Source organism: Crinia signifera, chromosome 2, assembly GCF_055691185.1.
Source record: "Crinia signifera chromosome 2, ASM5569118v1, whole genome shotgun sequence".
Taxonomy (NCBI): Eukaryota; Metazoa; Chordata; class Amphibia; order Anura; family Myobatrachidae; genus Crinia; species Crinia signifera.
This window is the reverse complement of record NC_139218.1, coordinates 264,850,968-264,875,459: the sequence shown is the minus strand read 5'-3', so window position 1 is coordinate 264,875,459 and position 24,492 is coordinate 264,850,968. Positions and strand designations below refer to the sequence as shown.

The following is a 24,492-nucleotide window of genomic DNA, read 5'->3' as shown; positions in this document are numbered from 1 at the left end:
TATTAGTCTCACAGGTATTTTGGGACTTGGATCACTTACGTTTTGCGACGGTGTCGCAATATTACGTTGCCTGGTTATTTGTGCTTAGTATCTTTGCTTTATATTGTTTTAGGATACCCCGAGGGTCCCGGCCTTAGGTCTCAGATTAGTTCATCATCTCAGGTTCCTGGGGGCCTCTGCCTTAGGGCTAGTTAGGTTTATCCCCTTGTTCTCTTCTAGCTTTGGTAGTCGCGTTGTCTCCTCTCAAGACCAGGTGGCATCGGGGTTGGAGCCTGACTAACGGGCTCCTTCGAACGCGGCTATTATTGGCGAAGCCTAGTACCGCACGCGTCCGCCAAAGCTATTCAGAAACAACGGAGGTAGGGGTGGCAGGAGGGGTCCCAGGAACCTAACAGATAGTAATAAAGCATTAACACATCATATAACCAAAGAATGGAAGTAAGAGGACTTTTAAGAACTACAGATCAGCTGCGTGTTATTTATGTATATAGATCTTGGAGTAAAAACAATTCAGTATTTTCAAGCAACTTTTACATTTTATTCTGCTTCTGTACATCTGAAGATTCTAAATCGAGGCCCCACTTCTTGTAGAAACTAAATACACCTTTGTTTAGACCTGGCAATGTCGTGTCGGGTCAATTTATACTCGAGTATATACGGTAATTCAGATAATCTGCACATACTGTAGTAGAGCTTTCTGATCAAGAGATATTATTAAGTATTATTAATGAAATAACGTATTTTGTTTCAAAACCGTGTAATCTTGGAACAAGACCATAAAAGATGGTAGAACAATGCTTTTTGATATCTAAATTTAGAACATTGACATGAGTCTTCTTCCATAATATGCATTCATTGATCTTGGGTGATATAAGCCCTATGTATTTTTGCAGAGCCGCAGACGGAAGTTCCATCAGAGTCAAAGGATCTATCAATTCATACCTGCCAGTGAAATCTTCATTAGTTATCTAAATAATGGTTTCCACAGCTTTACTTATTGTCAAAAGATTTCAATACAAATATTTGGTTTTATATGGTACTGTTGTAGTTAAGGTTGGTACTTCAAATATTGGTTTATCCTTTGTGACAAAAGAGGGGGCAAAGAATTAATGCAATTGCCATGTTTCAGGCTAGGCTAGCACGGCCGTCACCCCCTTTTTTTACAGGTATCCTTAGGATCTACTGAACAAGATGACTGAAGGGCTACATGGGAATATAGCTGAGTATATGTGAGTGAGTGGAGTGTGCAAAGTTTTACTTTCATGGTGTGTTTGTGTGTTTATTGAAATATTTTATTCTACCTGTGGAACTTCCCTGTATTTTTAGGACCAGCACCAGTTTAAAAAGCCCGGAGCTGGTTATGCTTAGGAGGGAGGCCCACACCATTTTTTTTAAAGTTTTTTCAACTCTTTCTTTTACTTTTACACACAGTAGCATTGCACAGATCTGACTGATCTGTGCGTGCTTCATGTTCACCAGTGTTTGGCTGCCGGCAAACTTGCCAGCCAAACATAAATAGCTCCACCATTGGAAAATACGGCAGCTTAGTAAATAAGCTGTTTTTTTTCACACAAAAGAAACCCGATCATGTGACATGCGAGTTGTAACGCTGCAGCTTAGTAAATTTACCCCCATTGTATCATTTACTGATTCCTGGATATAAATGCTGTATACTCATACTTTGTTAAAAAAAACTTTTTTTTATGCCAAACAATGATAAAAAAAACGGATAATGGCATCTGTAAAAGCTGTAATGAAACTTTCCAAATAGATGTAATTTCAATACGTATTAATAATTGAATTTCCCATTAAGCTGGTGATAAAGCCACATAAACAGTAGACAGGTTTTATAAACAATATTGATAAATTATCCTATTTATCTTACTTTTTCACACTCCAAGTCTAATGAATCAACTCTCTCTTTAAGCCTCCAATGCTCAGACTCTGCATCCAGGAGTTCCAGCTTTACAGAGCTAAACTCCTTCTCCAGTTGGTGGAACTTACTCTCCCACATCTCTGCCTGAGTTGAGGTTCTGCGGCAATTTTCAAGAAGATCTCGGTTCTCTTTTTCCTGTCAAATGTAAATTTATTTATAGAATTATTTAATCCTTGTTCAAAAGCTTATAAAGGTACATACTGAATTTTAGAAAAGGGTTTGACTTCCTGGAGACTCCCGATGTTAAAAAGTTGCTTCTCACAAAATGAAGTACAGGTTGAGTATCCCATATCCGAATATCCGTTATCCGAATTATTCTGAAAACCATACATTCCAGAAAGTGAACAAAAAAATATTTGTTTTGCTAAAAACTTACTGGGGACATCTGTAACAGCACTACTGAGGGAATGATATATAACTGGCACTATATATGTGCAAGACAATGATTGCTTGGCATTTAAATTCAGTGCCTGAGATTGTACACAAACTTTGTTTCATGTTTTGAAACCTTGTTTTATGCACAAATAAAATATATTTGTGTTTATTTTATGTGTTTGATGTATATGTACAACATAAATGCAAGATACCTCAAGATACATAATTGAAATATTAAAATATTCCGAAATACGGAATAATCCGCTATCCAAAATTCTCCTTGTCCCGAGCATTTTGGATAAGGGATACTCAACCTGTATCAGCATAGTGTTTCAAAATATTATTCTAGAAGGTTCATTGTATCTCTTTGGGATACAGAGGGGGCATTGGGAACCGTCAAAAGCATGGCGTAGAAAGCACGGGAACCCAGAAGGCGATTTGGATCCAATTTTATTTTGGAAAGGAGGCATTTCTTCTGAAATATAAAAATGATTCCCAGCCCAGACTTAAGGGGTGAAATTTAATAGGATGAGAGATTCAGAAAGTGAGAGATTTTGTAAGAAATCTCAATGTTTTTTAAAGCAGCAATCATTTACACTTTAAAATCAAACTGGTTTTCCAGTGTAAATGATAGCTGCTTTAAAAAAACTGGAGATTTATTACAAAATCTTTCACTTTTTGAATCTCTCATCCTATTGTGTTTACACCTTGGGTGCGATTCAGGCTAATGCCCAATTTTGATCTATCCAATATCTAGCCTATTTTGACTATATAGTCAAATTGTAGCCAAAATCGCACATCTGTGTGTGGGCAGCTGGGGACTTCCTCATCTCTGGCACAATGATAAACATGTGAACGATCCAGGATGATTCATATGCAAGATTACTGAAGAAACTGGGAAGAATTACCCTCAGCCAACATCTGTATATATCAATCACTGAACAACCCCAGATACCCCTTACAATACAGCCCCAGATACCACACACTACACACAACCAGATACCCCATACTATACAGCCCCATATACCAATCACTACAGAACCTCAGATCCCCCTTCCAACACAGACCCAAATTACAAACACTATGCAGCTTCAGATATCACACAAACTACGCAGCACATATACCACACATAGGGGCTAATTCAACTTGTCCTGCAGATGGCGCCCTTTGCAAATTTTGAGCATTTGCACACGTGCCAGTGGGCATGCGCACCACCATAAACTGCGGTCCCACTGCAAAAAATGTACCACATATGTCCAGGTCCCACATAATATGAAGCTCCAGTCGGCAAAAACTATGCACCCACAGATGGTGTAGACTATGCAACAGGGAGGGGAGAAAAAACTACTTACCTTGGAAGACATTAAACTTTCATGGCGCATATTATCTGTCTTAGCACCTTGGAGTTTTAGTTTCATATCCTGAATTTCATCCTGGGAGTCTTTCAGTTTATGAGTTAATGTCTATAAAACAAAAAAGAGCAATGTATTATTGAGATGTAATTTCTGTCTAATGCAGTGCTGGCTAACCTTGATACTCCAGTTGTTTTTGAACTACACATCCCAGCATGCCCTGCATCAGTTTTACTATTTGCCCATGCTAAAACTGATGCAGGGCATGCTGGTATGTGTAGTTCAAAAACAGCTGGAGTGTCAAGGTTAGCCATCACTGGTCTAATGCATGACTACCTGATATTTACTTAACAGTAGACAAAGATAAATAAAATATCCCTTTCACACATAAACCCCAGCTTTAAACTGGCTTGGACCAAGGACCCTAAGCCCAGGTTGAAGCCAGGGATTTAGTATCTACCCCCTTTCACATACGGGGGACAGACCTGGGTTATTCCCAGCCTATCACCATTAACACTAGACCTGGGTCTTCCAGTTTATAGTGAATGCTTGGAGATTATGTAATAGTTCCTTGTAGGCATGACCGGGTAATACTGTTAACAACACAGATGACCTCGGGACAGAGGTATAAGATGACTATTGCTGGTTGCACACTGGGGGATTCCCAGCACCGCCAATATTGTAAAATTTATTGGCATTGCTGCGGGGGTATCGTTAACAGTGTTGCAACTTGCAAGTAAGGGGGTACGGTGTGGTACGGAGTACCTGTAAGAAATATGTTGCAGGTACGCAGTACCACTTATCCCTGATCCACTGTCATTTCTATTTTCATTTTAAGTCTAAATATAATGCATCCGCAGCCCGCCCACCCAGCGTTATGATTAGTGCTGTATGCAGCTACCGGCTACTGCTGATTTAGCCTGTCACACTGACAGGCATCAGCAGCGCCGACAGCATGAAGAGCAGGCTCCACTATTGTAAGCACAAGCTGCCTGGCTCTCCCCCAAGCAAGAGCCAACCCACCCCCAGTCATTCCCAGTTTCTCATTCCCTGTCTCCTGTGTCCACGCCTCTATTGTCATTTAGTCACTCCTCTAGCTTTGTGTGACCACGCCCCCTGATGACACATGACCATGCCCATTTTTGGTGGAGGCTATCAGTACCACCAAGAAAAAAATTCTACTTGCACCACTGATCGTTAACAACATTGAATGTAGACTCTAGACGATTTGCAATATATACCGTTAATAATGTTGATATCATTCATATTGTCAACATTATATTGCCCAGTGTGCACCCAGCATAAGATGAATAAAAACGTTTTATTATGGTCTAGAAATGTGTGGTCATGTAGAAGACTGACTGATCACTTACCTGTATATCCACCTTGTTCTTGGATAATTGGTCATGGAGACCTGCATTCTCTTGAACTATAATCTCCTTTTCCCGCCCAGTACGAGACAATTCTTCACTGATTTCATCCAACTGCCGACGCAGCCGGCTGATCTCTTGCTCATGACTGTTGACAGTTTTAGAGGATTGCCTAAGGAAAATTTAAAACACTAAATTTGTAAAATACAAAAAAAGGAAATAATATCTAAAAAGTTTCAGGAAAAAAATGTTATACAGGTATTGTAAAACCTGCAAAATGTGTTGAATAAAACAAATACAATAATAACTTAAACTGGATTATTGTACTTACTACAGCTAATATATAAGTATTGGTTACAACTTTCTATATCTCTTATATATTTAGCCAGATCTGTCACTCATCCCCTGTGTGTATAACGTTCCTGCCCAACGTTCTACACAAACCCGCCCCCCTAGGGAAAATACACTCATTCCCTGTGTGTATAACGTTCCCACCCAGCGTTCTACACAAACCCGCCCCCTCTAGTGAAAAGACCAGTGTGATACACATCACCCCCTTGACTTCACCTCCCCCCCCCCCCCCCGCCCAGCCAGGGCTACAGTACACGCCCACCATCCACCATTACTCCACAGCCACCAGGTGACACCCCCCCCCCCCACCACTGCATATTATTCTTAGTATGGAAGGCTTTCTGCAAATTATATCTGACTACAACACAGAACGCCAACATGCAAACTGCTAATAAAATGTTACCGTGCAGACTCCTCCATCTCTCTGTGCATGCGCTGTATGGTGGTTTCCTGAAAAGTAAGAAGAACTTTGTCAGCATACATAGGCAACAGGCAGGACTTCTGTTCTTTGGGGTTTTTTTTCCATAGCTGAGCATGAGCATATGCATCTAAAGGTGGGTACACATTAGATGATGCTGTCCAGTGTGTACCCAGCTTATGGGCGAGTCTCAGTTTTATGTAGGGTACACACCAGAATGATTTGGCCCAAAATGACCCAATTTAGATACAACCTCGACCGATTGTATGTAAATTGGGCATGTTTTGGGCCATTTCGGAGCATTTCTTTTTTTTAAATTCAATACTTTTTATTGACATTTTGTTTTTCTTTTACATACATGAAGAAAACAAACGACAAACAAAACCTGCATGAACAAATCAGACATGAATGAGAACAACTACCAAGCAGTCAACATTCCTGCTGTGATATATTAACTGTTGTAACCGTTAAGTCAATTGCTATGTTGGATTTATTCAATAAACAATATGAGTTTGAAACATTACATGGCTGTACTTACTTGTATGATAGATATGTTGCACCTAGCTTGTGGTCAGATTTTTCACTCTCTCGTGTAAGTTACTCTATGCCCCAACGTCGTTGGAGAGACAAGCAAGCACTTCATTGGGTGATTTCTATGTCTGCGTTCCAGGTGTATTTAATAACTGGTTGCCTCACTTTATGCGATTATGTCTGTCAGCTACCATCTACTACACGGCTAGGGGGGAGATCAACAGACCACTTCCCTACTATGGCCTGACATACCGAGGGGAGGATAACCACCTATCCCATATTCTCAGGTATTTGGGTTCGGTGTTTCTTGACATATATACAAATCTCTCTTGACACACAGTCTCATTGGTGAGTGTCACCCATGCCTCGTGAAGTGGCCCTCTAGGTGCCAGCCACGCCCGGGCTATGCATACCTTGGCCAGCGTACACAGGATATTAATATAGCTCATGGTGTCTCTATCAAGTGTGTCCTCTCCAGCAGCGGCCAGCAGGCATGTCACAGGCGTGAGTGCGTCCGGAGGTACCCCTGTGGATGCTATAGTGTGAGTTATCTGTTGCCAAAAGGCCTGTACCACGGGACATGTCCAGATTAGGTGCCAGTAGTTGGTCTCCGGGTGGGCACACTTGGGACATCTGGAATCCGCCCTCCCATCCTGAATAGACGGGTCGGAGTGAGGTATACCCTGTGTATGATATACAGTTGGATTTGCTGAAAACGTGCACAGAAGGTCGCTACGCGTGGGCTAGCCAAGGCCCGCTCTTATGTTTCGGATGCCAATGGGCCCAGGTCCTCCTCCCACCGCGCCCTGAGGTTAGGAAGTGCATTATTGTGGTGTAGAGTAAGTATTGAGGAGTATATATTCGATATTAGCCTCGAGTCTCCCAGGAATTGCAATAGGGACTTAACAGGGGACACTTGTAGGTTAGGTTGGCCCTGGGGGAATTGGGCACCGCATGCGTGCCGCAGTTGTAAGTACCTGAAGAAGTATGTATTGGGTATTGTGTTGGCTTCTTTTAGTTGGTGAAAGGAGTTAAATACACCGTCAGTATATGGTGGTCCTATGGAGATTACCCGTATCGTCCCCAGACTTTCGCGAGTTGTTTCCCGTTCAGCTCTTTAAATCCTAGCGTGTCATCTAGTGGAGTGTCCCGATCCCACCCAGTAGCGCGCATGATGTCATTCGCTCTTTTCCAGACCAGGATGGCTTGTTTAGCCAGTGGCAGTTTGACAAGTGCAGCATTGCCCGAAAGAAGGAGTTGAAGGGGCTTAAGTCCCGGAGCCAGGGCAGATACCATCTGCGCAGGCAGGGCATCTTCCATCGCCTCCCCCACCCAGGAGTGTATGTGAGAAAGCTGCGCTGCTAGGTAGAAAAAGCGGAAGTTTGGTACCGCCATGGCCCCCGTGTCTTTTGTGCGGGTTAATGTGTTGAGGCTAATCCTAACCCTCTTTGAGGACCAAATGATGGAGGACAAAATTCCATCTATTTTCTTAAAGACATATTGAGGAATGTATATTGGGGAGTGCTGTAGGGCATATAGGACTTTAGGCTGTGCTACGATTTTAATGAGACCTATTCTGCCTGTCACCATTAGGGGCAGTTTCCCCCATACTGCTACCCTGGACTGTAAGTAGTCTATCTGGGGCTGGATGTTATGTGCTATGTCGTCGGTTGGGTTATTGGATATCCAAATCCCTAAGTATTTCAATTTATCTACCCATTTAAGCGGAAGGGGGATGGGCGCGTCAACCGGGCATGGGCCAGTATGGGGCATAATACACGATTTGTCCCAGTTTATTAGCAAGCCGGAGTAATTACCGAATGTGTTGACGATATCCAGAACTATGGGCATGGTGTTTACATAATCGGAGACAAACAAGAGTATGTCGTCTGCATACAGCGCTATTTTATCCGTCCGGGATCCCGTTGCAAATCCCTTAACTGCCTGACTGTGCCTTAGGAGGCACGCCAAAGGTTCCACCGCCAGTGCGAACAGGGCGGGGGAGAGGGGGCAACCCTGTCTAGTGCCTCTAAACAATGGGAACGATGGGGATATGTATCCGTTGGCTGAAACCCTAGTGCTTGGTGATGAGTATAGGAGCCGCACCCATTTAATGAAGCCGGGGGCGATACCAAACTTGGACATGGTTCCCCAAAAGAACGCCCATTCCACCGAATCAAACGCTTTTGCAGCATCTAAGGATACCACAATGGATGTCGGGGCGTCCCCGCGGGGAAGTTGCAGAAGGGTGAATAATCTGCGAAGGTTAATGAGTGTGGATTTGCCCGGCATGAACTTAGTTTGGTCGCTGTGTACAAGCTGAGCAATGACCGAGTTGAGTCTCATGGCCAGGACTTTCTCCAGTATCTTGATATCAGTGGTAAGGAGGGATATGGGTCTATATGATTCAACTCTGCACAGGTCTTTATCAGGTTTCAGTAGCACAATAATGAGGGCTTCAGACATAGAGCGTGGGAGAGAGCCAGACTCAAATATCCCGTTAAAGGTTTCAAGTAATCTAGGTGCATAGAAGGTAATGTATTTTTTATAAAGCTCCAGGGGAATGCCATCTAAACCCGGGGCCTTGTTACTCGGGAATGATTTGATTGCTGCTTCTATTTCATTTACCCTAAGGGGGGAATCAAGGATGTCTCTCGCTTCAGTTGTCAATGTGGGCATCGGTATGTGGGTTACGTATTCCTCAATTTCTCTGTGTGTTGTAGTTTGGTGCTGTAGAGTTGGTTATAGTATAACTGGAATTGTTGTGCTATATCTGGAGTGAGGTACTCCGTGAGGTACTGGTTATTTTTATTGAAAAGGAGTCTGGTGCAGGTCTTGTCTTTGAGGCAATCAGTCCATTCAGTCTGGTAAGCCAGAAAGGGTTTAGTTTCCAGTGGATCTGTCCCATCAAGCCCCCCACGTCCAGCGTGAGCGACAAGGGGGAGTGATCCGAGATACCCATGGTCTTGTACTGTATTATTCTGATTCTGGGCAGCAAGTCAGGTGTAATCAGTGCCATGTCTATCCTGGAGAAGGCAGTGTGCGACGCTGAGAAGAATGAAAACTGTCTTGTGGCCGGGTGTTTATGTCGCCAATCATCACACACACCCATGCCCTCCACCAACGCCCGGAATTGTCCGTTACCTCATCTGTGGGTGTCTCCAGCGGTCATGCGTCTATCTAGCGTATAGTCCAGGACATTATTAAAATCTCCCAGAATAATAGTGGGGGTGTCGGGGTAGGCTGACATCATCCCCGCGGCCTTCTTTAGCACGTCGTGTGAGTAGGGGGGTGGGATATATACCGCCATCAGCAGTAATGAGAAAGAGTGTATTCTACATTTAAGGAAAACAGATCTGCCCAGTGGGTCAATCTGTACCTGTTCTATCTGAAATGGGACGGTCCTGCGAATAAGTAAAGACACTCCCCTTGATGCAGAGGTGTGAGTGGAGTGGTAGGCCCATCCCACTCATGGTTTTTTAAGGGCAAGGACCTTAGCACCTTCCAGGTGTGTTTCCTGTAAACATACTATATCAGGGTCATATATTTTGAGCTGTCGTAACACTAGTGCTCTCTTAATTCTATCGTTGAAGCCCCTAACATTCCAGGTAAGGAGTTTGATGTTGTTTGAGGCCATCATCTATAGTGTGAAGGGGCATGTGCATAGGACCACAGGAATGCAAGCGAGGCAACATAACAGTATCGATAGAGCAGGTAGCATGCATGTACATCATTTACAACAGTAACAGGGCATCTGGCTGTGATGAGCCACAAAACTAACACTAAACATTTAGAATCCCCCATACCCCCCTCCCTGTATACTTTCTTAACTAAGTACACCTCTTCCCTTTAACCGAAAAAAAAAAAAACACAGAAAAACCCGTAAAAAAAAAAAAAAAAAAAAAAAGACTAACCCTAGTGGTTAATTAGGTACTTGTTTCCTAGCACGGCCACAAATCTTATGGATCGTGTACCTTTAGTTAAGGTACACGATCCATAAGATGGACCCGATTTCCTGTGAAATCAGGTCCATTTGGCCGGCTAGGACAAAATATCGGGGGCATCGCGTCGGTCGGGACCGTTAACAATGGTCCCGACGCGACCGACGCGATGCCCGCGATTTCCCCATAGGCTTCAATGTTAAAAAATATTTTAACATTGAAATCTTGTCGGGAAAGGTAAAATATCGGGGGCATCGCGTCGGTCGGGACCATTAACATAGGTCACGACGCGATGCCCCCGATTTTTACATAGGCTTCAATGTTAAAAGATTTTTTAACATTGAAATCCTGAAAAAATGTGAAAAATGTGAAATGGGCCAATATGACCCATTTCACATTTTAGATGTCCCCGTCGTCACCCCACGATAGACGCCAACCCGAAGCGTGGCTAGCGCAGCGAGCCCGCGAGGGGCGGCGGTGCGCGTCCTCCGACCTTTTCATTCCCCTACTATCCACGTCGGCGTGGAGTTGAGAATAGAATAGTGTGGCGAGCGCAGCGAGCCACCGAGCCCGAAGCGTGGCGAGCCCCGCGAGGGGACGCGGATACCTTCACAGTTATACGCGTCCCCTCGCGGGCTTCACAGGTGTCCGTGGCGACGCGGACACCTGTGAAGTCCGCGAAGGGACGCGTTTACCTGTGAAGGTATCCGCGTCCGCTCGCCACGCTTCGGGCTCGGTGGCTCGCTGCGCTCGCCACACTATTCTATTCTAAACTCCACGCCGACGTGGATAGTAGGGGAATGAAAAGGTCGGAGGACGCGCACCGCCGCCCCTCGCGGGCTCGCTGCGCTCGCCACGCTTCGGGTTGGCGTCTATCGTGGGGTGGGGTGTACGCCGTGACATTTGGGGGGGTTGGGAATATTTTACATTGAATCCAATGTAAAATCGGGTCCCAGGGACCCGATTTACATTTAATTCAAAAAAAAAAAATCGGGTCCAAAATCGGTCAGTCGCGACGATCGCATCGCATGCGACCAAATCGCATGCGATGCGATCGACCCGATTTTTCCGACACGACCACCCCGATGTAAATCGGTGTGGCCGTGCTAGGAAACAAGTACCGTTAATTACTATGTGAGGCAAAAGATTGAATGGCTCCTGTGCATGTGCACCAGACCAAGCCATCCGTCCCTTCTCTTTGCACCCGACAGGGGTCCGTTGGGTAGTGTAGTTATTAGGGTAGACCCTTACTATGGCCAGTGTACTAGCCGGGTATTAAGTGTGAGTTTTTTTACGCCAAGGCCGTTAAGAGTATTCTATAGACCTAGATTGGTGACCCACCAGGGCCAGCTCCCCCCACACATGATTTATACAGAGAAGAGATGAAATCGTCCCAAGGCGCAAAGCCGGAATCCTGCAGCCGTACACTGGAAGAAAGAGGTTCACCAGAAACCTCTTATCGACAGAGTTGCAGAGAGAGAAAACCAATGTATGATGGGCGTTGGTTTCTTGTTTGCTTCAATAGTGGCTCATAAAAAATAGAAACATAAACATACATGAATTAGAAATGTATGTATATGGGGTCTATATAGAAATGGTTAGACCAAATAGAAAATATTTGGTACTCTTTACTTAGAACGGCGCCCACGATTTTGATCGTGGGCATCGTTAGTAAAAAATCTCGGCCATCTTGGGCATTGAATGCACTAAAAAATCGGGTGCGATGCGACCGACGAGATGCCCGCGATTTCCCATAGGGAACAATGTTAAATGTCTCAATTGACCCAATTTTCCTGTTCAATGCCTCAATTGACCCGATTTTTCCATAGGAAACAATGTTAAATGGGCCACAGAGGCCAAATAGGCACCCTGAAGTGTATAATGGCCACCCGAATTGTTAACGCCACCCCACGATCAACGTCAACCCGAAGCGTGGCGAGCGCTGCGAGCCCGCGAGGGGCGGCGGTACGCGTCCTACGACCTTTTCATACCCCCACTATCCACGTCGGCGTGGAGTTGAGAATAGAAAGTGTGGCGAGCGCAGCGAGCCACCGAGCCCGAAGCGTGGTGAGCGCAGCGAGCCCCGCGAGGGGACGCGGACAGCTGTGAAGCCCGCGAGGGGACGCGGATACCTGTGAAGGTATCCGCATCCGCTCGCCACGCTTTGGGCTCGGTGGCTCGCTGCGCTCGCCACACTTTCTATTCTCAACTCCACGCCGACGTGGATAGTGGGGGTATGAATAGGTCGTAGGACGCGTACCGCTGCGCTCGCCACGCTTCGGGTTGACGTTGATCGTGGGGTGGCGTTAACAATTCGGGTGGCCATTATACTCTTCAGGGTGCCTATTTGGCCTCTGTGGCCCATTTAACATTGTTTCCTATGGAAAAATTGGGTCAATTGAGGCATTGAACAGGAAAATCGGGTCAATTGAGACATTTAACATTGTTCCCTATGGGAAATCTCGGGCATCTCGTCGGTCGCATCGCACCCGATTTTTTAGTGCATTCAATGCCCGAGATGGCCATGATGGGCGCCCTTCTAAGTAAAGAGTACCAAATATTTTCTTAAAGGGATATCATACTCGCACTCACACAGAGTAATGGGTGTACAAGCAAATCAAGGTATCTTTGAACTTCATACAAACACCTTTATATGTAACGGAGTGGAAAAAAAGGGTGAATTCGTACCGTACTCACATGTACGATCACTTTTATAATCGTATAAGGGTATATTTTTGGATTCCACAGGTGTTGCTAGGCGGTTATAACAGATTTCCTCCAACCGTCCCCAAACATCCAAAAAAAGAAAGAAAACGTTCTCTCTTATTTCAAAGGTTTTATTTCAGATAAAACATAAAAGGTGTGCAGGGTGCAGCCTGTACCCAAAGGTGTTAGGAGAACAAAAGGGAATCGTACCTGTGTTGGCAGAGTATGGCCATCCACTGACAGTCAGGTGCTTCCAGGATTACAGGTAGGTTCACTGCACAGCTCCTCTCCAGCGGAGGGAGTAACCCACCACCCACGTTGAGTCAGCAGCATGACGGTGTGTTTCCACCCCGTACCATCATCGTCATATATAGTTTATGTAAACATGCCCCCCAAGCATGGGACCCAATATATATCCCCTGTTGCATTGTAATTGCATCAGGCGAGCCAAGTAGTCTACAATGACAGAAGGCACGCACAAATCAAGCCATCAATGCTGGGGCATGCCTAGCATGCATTAAAGTAGATAGTCCCTACACCCTATATGAGGAAATTAGGAGTGCGAGAATACATAAGGGAAAAGGGAAAGGGATTAGGACATATATATATGCAACTATGTTTTGGCACTTATCACATTATACATTACGGTTCCGCGGCCATTGGTCTCCGAGCAGGCCTAGCAGTGTCCAGCCATCTGGTCGCCTGCCTCTCTAGGAGTGGAAAAGAATTTAGTGTCCCCATCCCCAATGACTTTAAGGCGGGAGGGAAACAGCATGGCGTATGTGATTAGTTTGCGTAGTCTTCTTTTCACCGGGAGGAATTCTGCCTGATGCTTCTGGACCTCCACGGCGAAGTCAGGAAACACGGAGTGCCGTTCCATGACAGTGGGCCCTGGGTGCGATTCAGCCGAAGGATGGTGTCTCTGTCCCTGTAGTTGAGGAGTTTGGCAATGAACGTGCGCGGTGGAGCGCCAGGCGGCAGGGGTCTGGTGGGCACACGGTGGGCTCGTTCAACAGCAAAGAACGGGGAGAAGGAATTAGCTCCATAGGTATCCAACAGTAGTTTTCCAAGGAAATTCTCAGGGTTTTGTCCCTCCTCTTTTTCAGGCAGCCCCACTAGGCGTATGTTGCATCGTCTCAATCGCCCCTCCATGTCCAGAATTTTGTCCTAGACCGCTGACAGCTGGGTGGCCATGGTCTGCACCTTGTTGCTGAGGGGGTCAAATTTGTCTTCAAGGGTGGAGGTTCTCGTTTCCACCTCGCCAACCCTTTCTCTGACTTTCTGCAGATCTTGGTGGATAATGGATAGGTCAGACTGTACATGCCCAATCCTCTCCGTTAGCCTGGACTCACATGCCACAACCGCCTCAAGGACCTTGTGTAAGGCATCATCAGTATGTGTATCAGTAGGGGGGCTTCCTGTGACGAGGAGGTATTTGAGTCTGAGTCACGTTCTGGTGATCTGCCTCTGGGAGTAGATGATCTAGCATAGCGTTCCAGCTTGGCAGCGGCATTTGCATTCTGCGGTTTGGGCATGCTGATTGCCTGAATGCGTGATGTATTCAATGCACGGTCACAGGTGTTGCACGGAAGGGGTGTAAAGCGTGTCTCCCCACACCGACAGCCTAATGTTGATGCGCAGCAGGAGTCTTGTTCCCCCTGTGTGCTATATGCCAAGAGTTATCCTGCCCACTTGCTCCTCAGATGCGGCCTCTCCAGCACCCACCGTTCTCAGTTGTTAGTAGGCACCAGGGGAGGCAGTGAGTTGGCTGCAGGTATATTACTTTATAGGAGAGCAGCACAGTTATGACAAGTGCTCCAGGTTGTGCCCTCTGCGGTCCGCAGTATCTTCAGGGTTTAGTGCCCTTTTCTGGCAGCTTGTGGAGGTGTGCGTGCACTGACAATTCGGGGTCTAGGTATAAGGGTACCGTGGGATGCGTTCCCTTGGTGCTTCTAGGGTATCCTGACAGGCCAAACCCTTTCAGGTGGCCAGTGGGACTGCACAAACTGCTTTATATCCTTTTGTGGGGTTGGGACAACAAGCTAACACGGCAGGTCAGGCAGGGCAGTTAGGGGAGACCCACCTGTAATGGCAGTGGGTATAGTGCGGCTTCCCCGGCCCGGCGCCCGTATCAGGGCTGATGTTATTTTTCAGCCCCAGCAGTTGCACAGCTTCTTGGGGCAGCAGAAGGGGGAATCCCTCAGCGTTGGTGTTTAGGCAGAGCGGGAGATGGACGCACGCACCCTGCAGGTCTGTTAGTGCGGCGTCCTCTATCCAGGCGGGGGGGACCCGGGCGGCCCGCCGCGGGAGCTCCGGTGGTGACTTTAGCTCACCGCCAGCCTGCACTCCCGCCCCTTCACCGCCCGCTCTCGACCGCTCTCTGCAACAGCCCCAGGAGAGTGAGGGGAAGATGGCGTCCGCGACCCGCGTCACGGGTCCCTTCGCGCCCTTGGGATGGTCGGATGCACCGGATGACTCACCGGTGCTACAGGGGGGGTCCGGTCACAGCACTCCCGCTTGCCTTCGGGGTGATACAGCAGCCAAGTCTCGTCTCTTATGTGCACTTCCTCTCCTCTCCATAGGATTTTCAAGATGGCGCCGGCGGCTTTACATGCGAGCTCCCCCGCAGTTCAAGGTATAACTCTAGAATGTGTGACAGGTCACCCACGGCGCTTGTCTTCCACAGATCAGTAGGGTGTCACACAACTTTTAGTAGAAATCTATAGCGAATCTGGGTGCAGACAGGATATGTTTTCAGGAGTGTATGGACGGAGAGCTCAGCCAGGTGCTGCTACTCCATGCCCCGTGAAGCCACGCCCCCATTTCGGAGCATTTCAGATCCGGCCATGATCCGATACGCGGCCCCGCGGGGCGTTAGGTTGTTTTTCAGACCCTACCTGCTGCAGGTAGGGTTCACAATCGGATCGCGATCATATTGGCTGCAGTTCGTGAGCAGGTCGTAAGCTCCACCAGATCATAAGTGGGTCGTACGATCATTTTATGACCCGCTCATGATGTGCATCGTTCTGGTGTGTACCGAGCAATACACATCTTGTGGGTCAATGTGCATAAATAGGTGATAACAGGACATTTGGACATGGGTTAAGTACAGTACTGGTGTGATGAAACTTTGCAGGCAAAAGTACGGGCTAGGCAGAGATGTGATTATGCAGACATAGGTCTGTTTCAGGGATTGTGCGCTAGCAGAGCATACATATAATAATGTCTGATTTGCTAGCAAGCACAGGGATAGGCGCGTACAAATAGCATATAGGAAAATATTCACATTAAAATTAAATCTGACCTGACTTTTGCAGGGCACCTTGTGTTAGCAAAACCATGTGCACTGCAGGTGGGGAAGATGTAACATGTGCAGAGAGAGTTAGATTTGGGTGGGGTGTGTTCAAACTTATATTTAAATTGCAGCGTAAGAATAAAGCAGCCAGTATTTACTCTGCACAGAAACAAAATAACTCACCCAAATGTAACTTTCTCTGCATTTGCCTCACCTGCAGAGCCCATGGTTTTGCCCATTAAACAGAATGCGTCCTGCGATCAGGCCTGAATTAGGCCCATGGGGCTAGATGCACTAAGCTTCAAAAGTGTTAAAATGATGAGTGATAAAAAAAAACAACAACCAATCAGCTCCTTCCTGTCATGTCACAGACTGTGTTTGAAAAATGTCAGGCAGGAGGTTATTGGTTGTCTGTTTATCACTCTGTCATAGGTGTTAAATCTCAGGAGTGGATGTGGAATTCATCAACACACACAAGCTATCAAGTCAGGAGCGGTGTGCTTTAAACAACAACACCTGATTTCATTGCTGTCATTGAGTATCAATGCAAACACATTCTAATATTATTGAGGAGGTTTTAATAAAGTACAATCTTTGACCTTTGGCACAGCATAAGAAGAAATTTTACAGCAATTTTGGAAATTAAAAAACCCCAAGGTATTCCGGGCAATGTCGGGCGGGTCAGCTAGTATAGAATACACAAATATTATATTACAAATTTTAAAAAATCACCGTACTTTTACAGCAAGGCTGTCCTCCAGTGAGGAAATCTTCTCAGCTTTCTGGTCCATGCTGTATAATAAGTTATCCTTCTCCTTGTCCAGCTCACCTATGGTTTTCTGGAGTATTGTAATTTCTTCTTCATGGATAAGATTTCTGTTAGACTCTTCCTCTATGAGTGAGAAATATAGTATGAATAAAAGAAAAATGCACAAGGAGACACCACTGATTTTGGACAGAACATAGGGCCTTAGTCTAGTTCACTCTTTCTGACAAAATCCTTCTTAGATGGACAAAACCATGTGCACTGCAGGGGGGCAGATTTAAAATGTGCAGAGAGAATTAGATTTGGGTGAGTCATTTTGTTTCTGTGCAGGGTAAATACTGGCTGCTTTATTTTTACACTGCAATATAGATCTCACTTTGAAGTAAAACTCCACCCAAATCTAATTCTCTCTGCACAAGTAACATCTGCCTCACCTGCAGTGCACATGGTTTTGTCCACCTAAGAAGGATTTTGTCAGAAAGAGTGAACTAGAATAAGGCCCATACTGTATAACAGAAATTATGTTGGGAGAACCTGTATGAGCATCCTAAATGCATTAGGAAATTGAGTACATCAAGAGAACTTATATATAATGATATCTGACAATGACCCACCCCCCTATTATCACACCTGAACCTACCAATTTTGCCTTCCAGTCTCACGATTGTTTCCTGTGCCAACTGCAGGTCATTCATCTTCAGTGATAGCCGTCGTTGGGTCTCTTCTAAGGAGTGTTCTGTTTTGTTATTCAATAACCTGGAAATGTAAGTCCTCTATAAATATAATCATATCCTAACTTAACATTTCAATCACATAAAGCACTTACAGCATCAGACCCAAGTGCAAACATGACAAAGCAATCTGCAGACACAGTTTCTGCACTTATTAAATGTATCATTGTCTTAGGGAACTTGCAGGGTTTCCTTGGTACTCTAGGGGTGTCGTGACTTAAAATGTTTTGGAACCACTGGTACAGTATATACAATTAGCAGAATGCCACTGAAGATACAACAATGGTAAAGTGACTAGAATGTGTTTTCCAATCAGTAAAATGAATCAATTTATCATCATAATCAACTTCTCAGTTATTAGAATTGGAAAAAAACAACATGAAAAAAGTGATGATGGTCAATTTATAGTCATTTATATATATTGTTTGCAGGGAATCATCTGCAAAAGTATGTATTCCTGTACAATGTCAAGCCAATTAACAGTGCAGGTCCCTCAGATTTGTCTGGAAATGGCCCTTTACTGTAGTGCCTAGAACATGATCTCTATTATCTGAACAGCTGTGATGATTAGGGGAACATTGGTTGGTAACATGTTACTGATGTATCTGTTTTTTTATATAGCATGTGTGGCATCAGCATGGCTTGTATTGTATCTAATTGGTAAAAAAAAAAAAACGGCGCCCAGTACGCTCTAAGCGTACAGGACTATTCTCCGTACTAAAATCGCATCGGATCGCACGGCGTGTATGGTGCCGTGCAATCCGATGCAATGTCCATATTAAGTGCACAAGAGTGCTTATACAATTAAATATCGCATGGGATTGCACGGCACCATACACTGGAAGCGACGCGATACAATATTTCATTGTAGAAGCACCCATGCTATGAGATATGATGGGTGCTTCATTTTGAAAGCACCCATGCCATTTTTTTGCGTCACCCCCACTATCCACGCCACCCCGAAGCCCGCTATCCCCCACTTTCCACGTTGGTGTGGAGTTGATTTTATAAAGTGTGGCGAGTGCAGCGAGCCACCTAGCCCGAAGCGTGGCGAGCACAGCGCGGGGCCGCGGAATACATGTAAATAAATCCGCGGCCCCTCACCACACTTTGTGCTCAGTGGCTTGCTGCGCTCGCCACACTTTATATAATCAACTTCGTGGATAGTAGACCTTTATCTCTGGGTTGCCTACCTGATGTTCTTCTTCAGGGAGAAAATGCTCTGTTCCTGGACTTACCTGGTAATGTATAATTGCCATCACCTGTGGTGAAACACCTTTCTTATCAATTAACAAGCTCCCCACAGGTGATGGTAATCCTACATTACCAGGGAAGTCCAGGAACAGAGCATTTTCTCCCTCATAGAGAGGGTCAGGTAGGCAACCCTGGTTTATCTCTCTTTATCACCCTTGCATTTATCTCTTGTTAAGGCTTAACACATCTGCACCATAGCCTGATCCATATACCCAATGGCCTGTTTACAACTCCAATGCTGTGATATGGTGTGATAGAGTTTGGGGTCAGGCCTCCGTTTTATGGCAGTGCCAAGTCAAGTGTCTTTCTTCTTCTGGCCTTGGCTACAGAGTTGAAATGGACATTCTGAGAAGCCTTAGGCTTACTCAGATGACCAATGGACGAAATGGTGATCCGATGCTGCCTCTTCACTCGGTTCTGCAATGGCGGCAGTAAGCAACCTTTGACCTCAGACACCTCCTGCCGCAGTAACACATAGTTGTATTGCTGCTGCACCTCAAATACTTCTTTACCTCAAATGCTTTCAGCCACTACAGCCAAACACAGCAAATGTAGATGCAGGTATAGCTTTTATTTTTTTACCTTAACACAATATATATTTCTCACAACCATCATAATAAATAGTAACTGTAATCTTGGACAGGAAAAGGGTACATTGCAAGTGCTCCCATTTTTATGCCTAGCAACTCCCGGCCCTCAATGCCTTGTGTCATCAGCTTTCTCCCTACACAGAATTCCTGGAGGATATCTCATACGCACAATCACCGTTTCCCTTTCTAAATGTAACATGTACCTCATGGAATCACACTCTGATTTCTGCTGCCTTAGATCATTTTCAATATCCACTGCTCTTCTAGTAAGTATTTTCATTTCATTTTCCATAGATGACATTGAGTCCTTCATTAGAGATAGCTTAGACTTCTTCTCCACACATTCACTTTCCATCTGTGTAGGGAGATGAAGAAAACACACAGTATAAAGGACTTACAACAGACGGGTGTTTAATAAAAGGCTGTCTCTATGGCCCTTTTTCTGATCGGTGCGGATATATCCGCGTGCGTTCGGCCCGCCGATGTTTTGTGTCTGCGCATGTGCAGAGGCGTCTCTGCGCATGTGCAAGCGGGGCGTACGGCCAAATCCCGCATGATATGTGAACACTCCGAACAGGGGGTGGAGAGGGGCGTGAAGGGCTATTTGGGCTCATTACCATATGCATACGCCCCGCGTTTCATGGGCGTTCCCATGAAAACGCTGGGCGTACGTATGGTAATGCGGCCGTGACGCACGTGTAGGGGGCGGATATATGACATCGCCGGATGTCAGCTGCCCGCCCAGATCCCTGCTTTTGCATGGAAAAATGTCCGTGTGGTCTGAGGTTGCGGGTGCTGGTGGAGCACTCGGTCCTGCATTCGATGGTCTGCGACCATCGAATGATGGGGGAGGTTCCCTTAGATGGAGGAGGCGTATTCCGTGAAAAATACACGTGCGGTCCGTTCGGCCAGCTTCTTACCGCATACGGACGGAGTTGGCGATCCGTATGGAAGGCAGGGTTTCGCACGCACGGTCCTGGCCGCATAATCGGCTCCGGCCGCACCGATCAGAATAAGGGCCAATGTTTGGCTCTTCAGTTTGTCAAATTCTGCATTTTATCTATTTATATGGTATGCTGTTTTCGTTGCGATTTTAACAGTTTTCATTTTTTATTTTTTATTTAAAGAGAGTAAAGGCCCATACACACTGGCCAATTTTGAGCTGAAAGTTGCTCAAACTGTACTGCCCGGCTATGAGCAGTGAGCGGTGATGCGTGCTCCCGTTGGGAAAGACACTCATCTGCTTGTATTAGCAGCAGATGAACGGCTTTGTGGATGGCTTTGCATAGCTATGAGCTATGCAAAGCCATCCACCCCCCGCTGTCGGCACCGGGCAGGGGGAAAGCGGCTCAGTGTGTATGCACTAAGCCACTTTCCCCCAGCGATGACAGCGGTCATCGCTGTCCATGCAAGCTCAGCATAATCGCCCAGTGTGTATGGACCTTTTGAGGATGAAGAACAATTGGGGTGATTCTGATTTACTAGCAATAATGCAAGTTCGGCCCCGTCCCGAAGTTTTGGGGACTGTGCATGCATGTGGTCTCTTATGCACATGTGCAGCTCCCCTTTGCGAATGCCTTTGGTGACATTCATAGGCGGCGATCTGTTCACAAGTATCAGGAAGAGCCGGGGGCAGACAGCAGTGAAGACGGAGATCGCCTATGGGAAAGCGAGTGGGTCGTTGCCTGCCAGGGGCGGGTGGCTGACATCACAGGACGTCAGCAGCCCACCCCATCTTCGTCCTGGCACAAGGAAATAAAAGGCAGTTTCCACTGACTTATTTGCAAAGGCAGGAGAAATCATTCGATGGTCGGCAACCATCGATGATTTCTCCTGTAGTGGAGGCATTCAAGGAAATGTGTTTTTGTCACACATAATGAGGGAAATTGGCGGCGGTGGGGGCGAGTGTTCAGAAGGGCGGCAGCACAGGCGCTTGGTAAGCTGCAGTCTTCGCAGCTTACCGAGCCAACCTGAATCAGGCCCACAGTTAGCATAATATTTGTACTAACTAGAATAAGACCTAGCAGCGACACATACATTGACACAAATGGATACATAACTATTAACTGTAATATTGGACAGGAAAAGGGTACAGTGCAAGTGCTCCCACTGTTATGCCTAGCAACTCCCCACAATGCCTGAGTCTTGATGCCAACAGCTTCTCCTTACACAGAGTTCCTGGATAAGATATACGCACAATCACCCCTTTCCTTTCTAAATGTAACATGTACCTCATGGAATCACACTCGGCTATTTCTGGTATGCTTATTCAGAAAATACATAAGAAATCCTTGAAGACTTACACCATAAAATCAAATGACTCCTCATTTATAATGGATCCTATGCGAAGACCTGTAAGAAACCTTAATTAGAGTGCACTTACGGTTTGAATTGTTGATTGCAATCCCTCAATCCTCTGTTCCAGGTGAGCTCTGTCACTGATCGCTGTTTCTTGTGTAATCTGTATAGACAAAAAAGCAAAGATATTGCAGCCAACATCCCCTCTAAATTAGAAATTGGAAATATAATGACAAGTTTGTTCATGAGTGTACTCAACTACAATGGGTGCCACTGGCAATCAATAGCATATGTACATAGTGTAATAAAAGCTCTGGTAAAGAAATACATGGGATATATATTTGCCTCAGGTTACCGGAGGAGATCATCATTTGTTATTTCATTTTTTATATAAAAAATTTCAATGAAATTTAAATTAAATTTAAAAAAAAACAGCGAAAGCCACATGAATGCTAGGACCCGGAACATTGCCCAGAGCATCACACTGCCATCTTCCTATAATGCATCCTGGCACCATCTCCCTCCCATGTAAGTTACACTCAACTCTCCATATGATGCTAAATAACGTGATTCATAAGATCATACCATCTACCGCCATTGTCCTGTGCTCCAGTTTGGGTGCTCATGTGCACACTGTAGGTGCTTACTGTAGTGGACATGGGCACTATGACTGGTCTACAGCTATGCAACCACATATGCAGCAACCTATGATGCGCTGCTTGTGCTGTCACGTTTCCTTCATTGCCAAGATGAACTTTTTCAGCAATTTGTTTACAATAACTCTTCTGCGTGATGGGCTAGCCTTCAATACCAATTAATGAGCTGTGGGCACTCATGAACCTGTCCCTAGTTCACCAATTGTGCTACTTTGGTCCATGCGTGATAGGTACTAACCACTGCATACTGGGAACACCCCACAAAGCCTTCCTGTTTTGATGATCCTCTGACACACTGGCCTAGCTATCACAATCTGGCCCTTGTCAAAAATTGCTCAGATCCTTCTGTTTGCCCATTTTTTCTGGTCGACACATGAACTTCAAGAGCTGACTATCCACTTGCTGCCTAATTAGTATATCCCACCACTTGACAGGTGCCATTGTAATGAGATAATCAATGTTCGTCAGTTCACCTGTCAGTGGTTTTAATGTAATGGTTGATATGTATATATTTTTAGATGCACTCTCACCTCAAGAACGTAAAACCTCAATAGAACTGGAATTCAGGCTGATCCAACAGTATCAAAGTAGGAGACAAAACGGTACTTATGAGTTATCTGGGCGCCCGATTTTTTGATTGTATGCCTTAAGTTAAGGCATACAATCAGATGCGATGCGATACGATATCGCATCGCATCGCATGCGACCATCGGATGCGATGACCCGATTTTTCCATAGGAATCAATGTTAAAATGGACAGAGTCCATTTTAACATGGAATTCAATGGGAAAAAGGGGTCCTCTTCATACCCCTACTATCCAAGTGGGCATGGAGTTGGATATAAACCTGTGGCGAGCGTAGCGAGCCACCGAGCCCGAAGCGTGGCGAGCGAAGCGAGCCCCGCGAGGGGACGGTATTCTGTGTCCCCTCGCGGGGCTCGCTACGCTCGCCACGCTTCGGGCTCGGTGGCTCGCTACGCTCGCCACAGGTTTATATCCAACTCCATGCCCACTTGGATAGTAGGGGTATGAAAAGGACCCCTTTTTCCCATTGAATTCCATGTTAAAATGGACTCTGTCCATTTTAACATTGATTCCTATGGAAAAATCGGGTCATCGCATCGCATCGCATCCGATGGTCGCATGCGATGCGATGTGCCCGATCCGACCCGATTTAGAAATCGGGCGCCCGGATAACTCATAAGTACCGACAAAACTCACCCAGAGCTACTTGTGTAGTTCTGATTCAACTACTGACAGCATTAGAATGCTGATGTTTCTGTTCCTTAAAATAATCTTTTTTTTTTTCAAGACCACTAGCCCCTTCATCACAAAGGGGCAGACTCAATTAGCCACGAGTTGAGACATGCAGGCTGTTGAACCAGGGCCGTTTCTAGACAATTTAGCTCCCAGGGCAAAGGAATGAAAATGCGCCCCTCCCCCCCCCCCCCAAAAAGTGAACATGTCATAGAAAAAAATTGCGCGGCGAAATAGGGGGCGTGGTTTATTTTTAAAGGGGGTGTGGCTTAACATAAGGGCGTGGTCTAGCAGGAAAACAATTACCTTACATCTCACCTTTGCAACCTGCAGGTCCAGATATTGGTTACCGCAGGAATTGTCATTGTACTGTGATGTCACTGTGTGAAGGCCACACAGTGACATAAAAATATAAAGGCCCACACAGTGACCTAGTACGCCTCACAGATCAAGGCCAAACAAAGACAGGCTACTTGAATCATTATACACTATTTATCCGTGATTCCAATTACACATGACGCCGCACACCGTGATGACAATTACACATGACGCCGCACACCGTGATGACAATTACACATTGTCGCACCCCGTGATGACAATTACACATTACGCCGCACACTGTGATGACAATTACACATTACGCCGCACACTGTGATGACAATTACA

General features: G+C 45.7%; 1 protein-coding gene across 1 annotated transcript in view; it reads right to left on the bottom strand.

Annotated features, from left to right (window-relative positions):
* TSGA10 (testis specific 10) overlaps nt 1-24,492 on the bottom strand; it is a 76,057-nt gene that overhangs the window by 26,307 nt on the left and 25,258 nt on the right. The window contains exons 8-15 of the mRNA XM_083168529.1: nt 22,000-22,077; nt 19,820-19,971; nt 17,682-17,797; nt 17,013-17,167; nt 5,788-5,834; nt 5,037-5,205; nt 3,664-3,774; nt 1,886-2,071 (exon numbers count right to left, since the gene is read on the bottom strand). Coding sequence (XP_083024655.1) covers nt 1,886-2,071; nt 3,664-3,774; nt 5,037-5,205; nt 5,788-5,834; nt 17,013-17,167; nt 17,682-17,797; nt 19,820-19,971; nt 22,000-22,077 — 1,014 coding nt within the window. The remainder of the gene's footprint in view (nt 1-1,885; nt 2,072-3,663; nt 3,775-5,036; nt 5,206-5,787; nt 5,835-17,012; nt 17,168-17,681; nt 17,798-19,819; nt 19,972-21,999; nt 22,078-24,492) is intronic.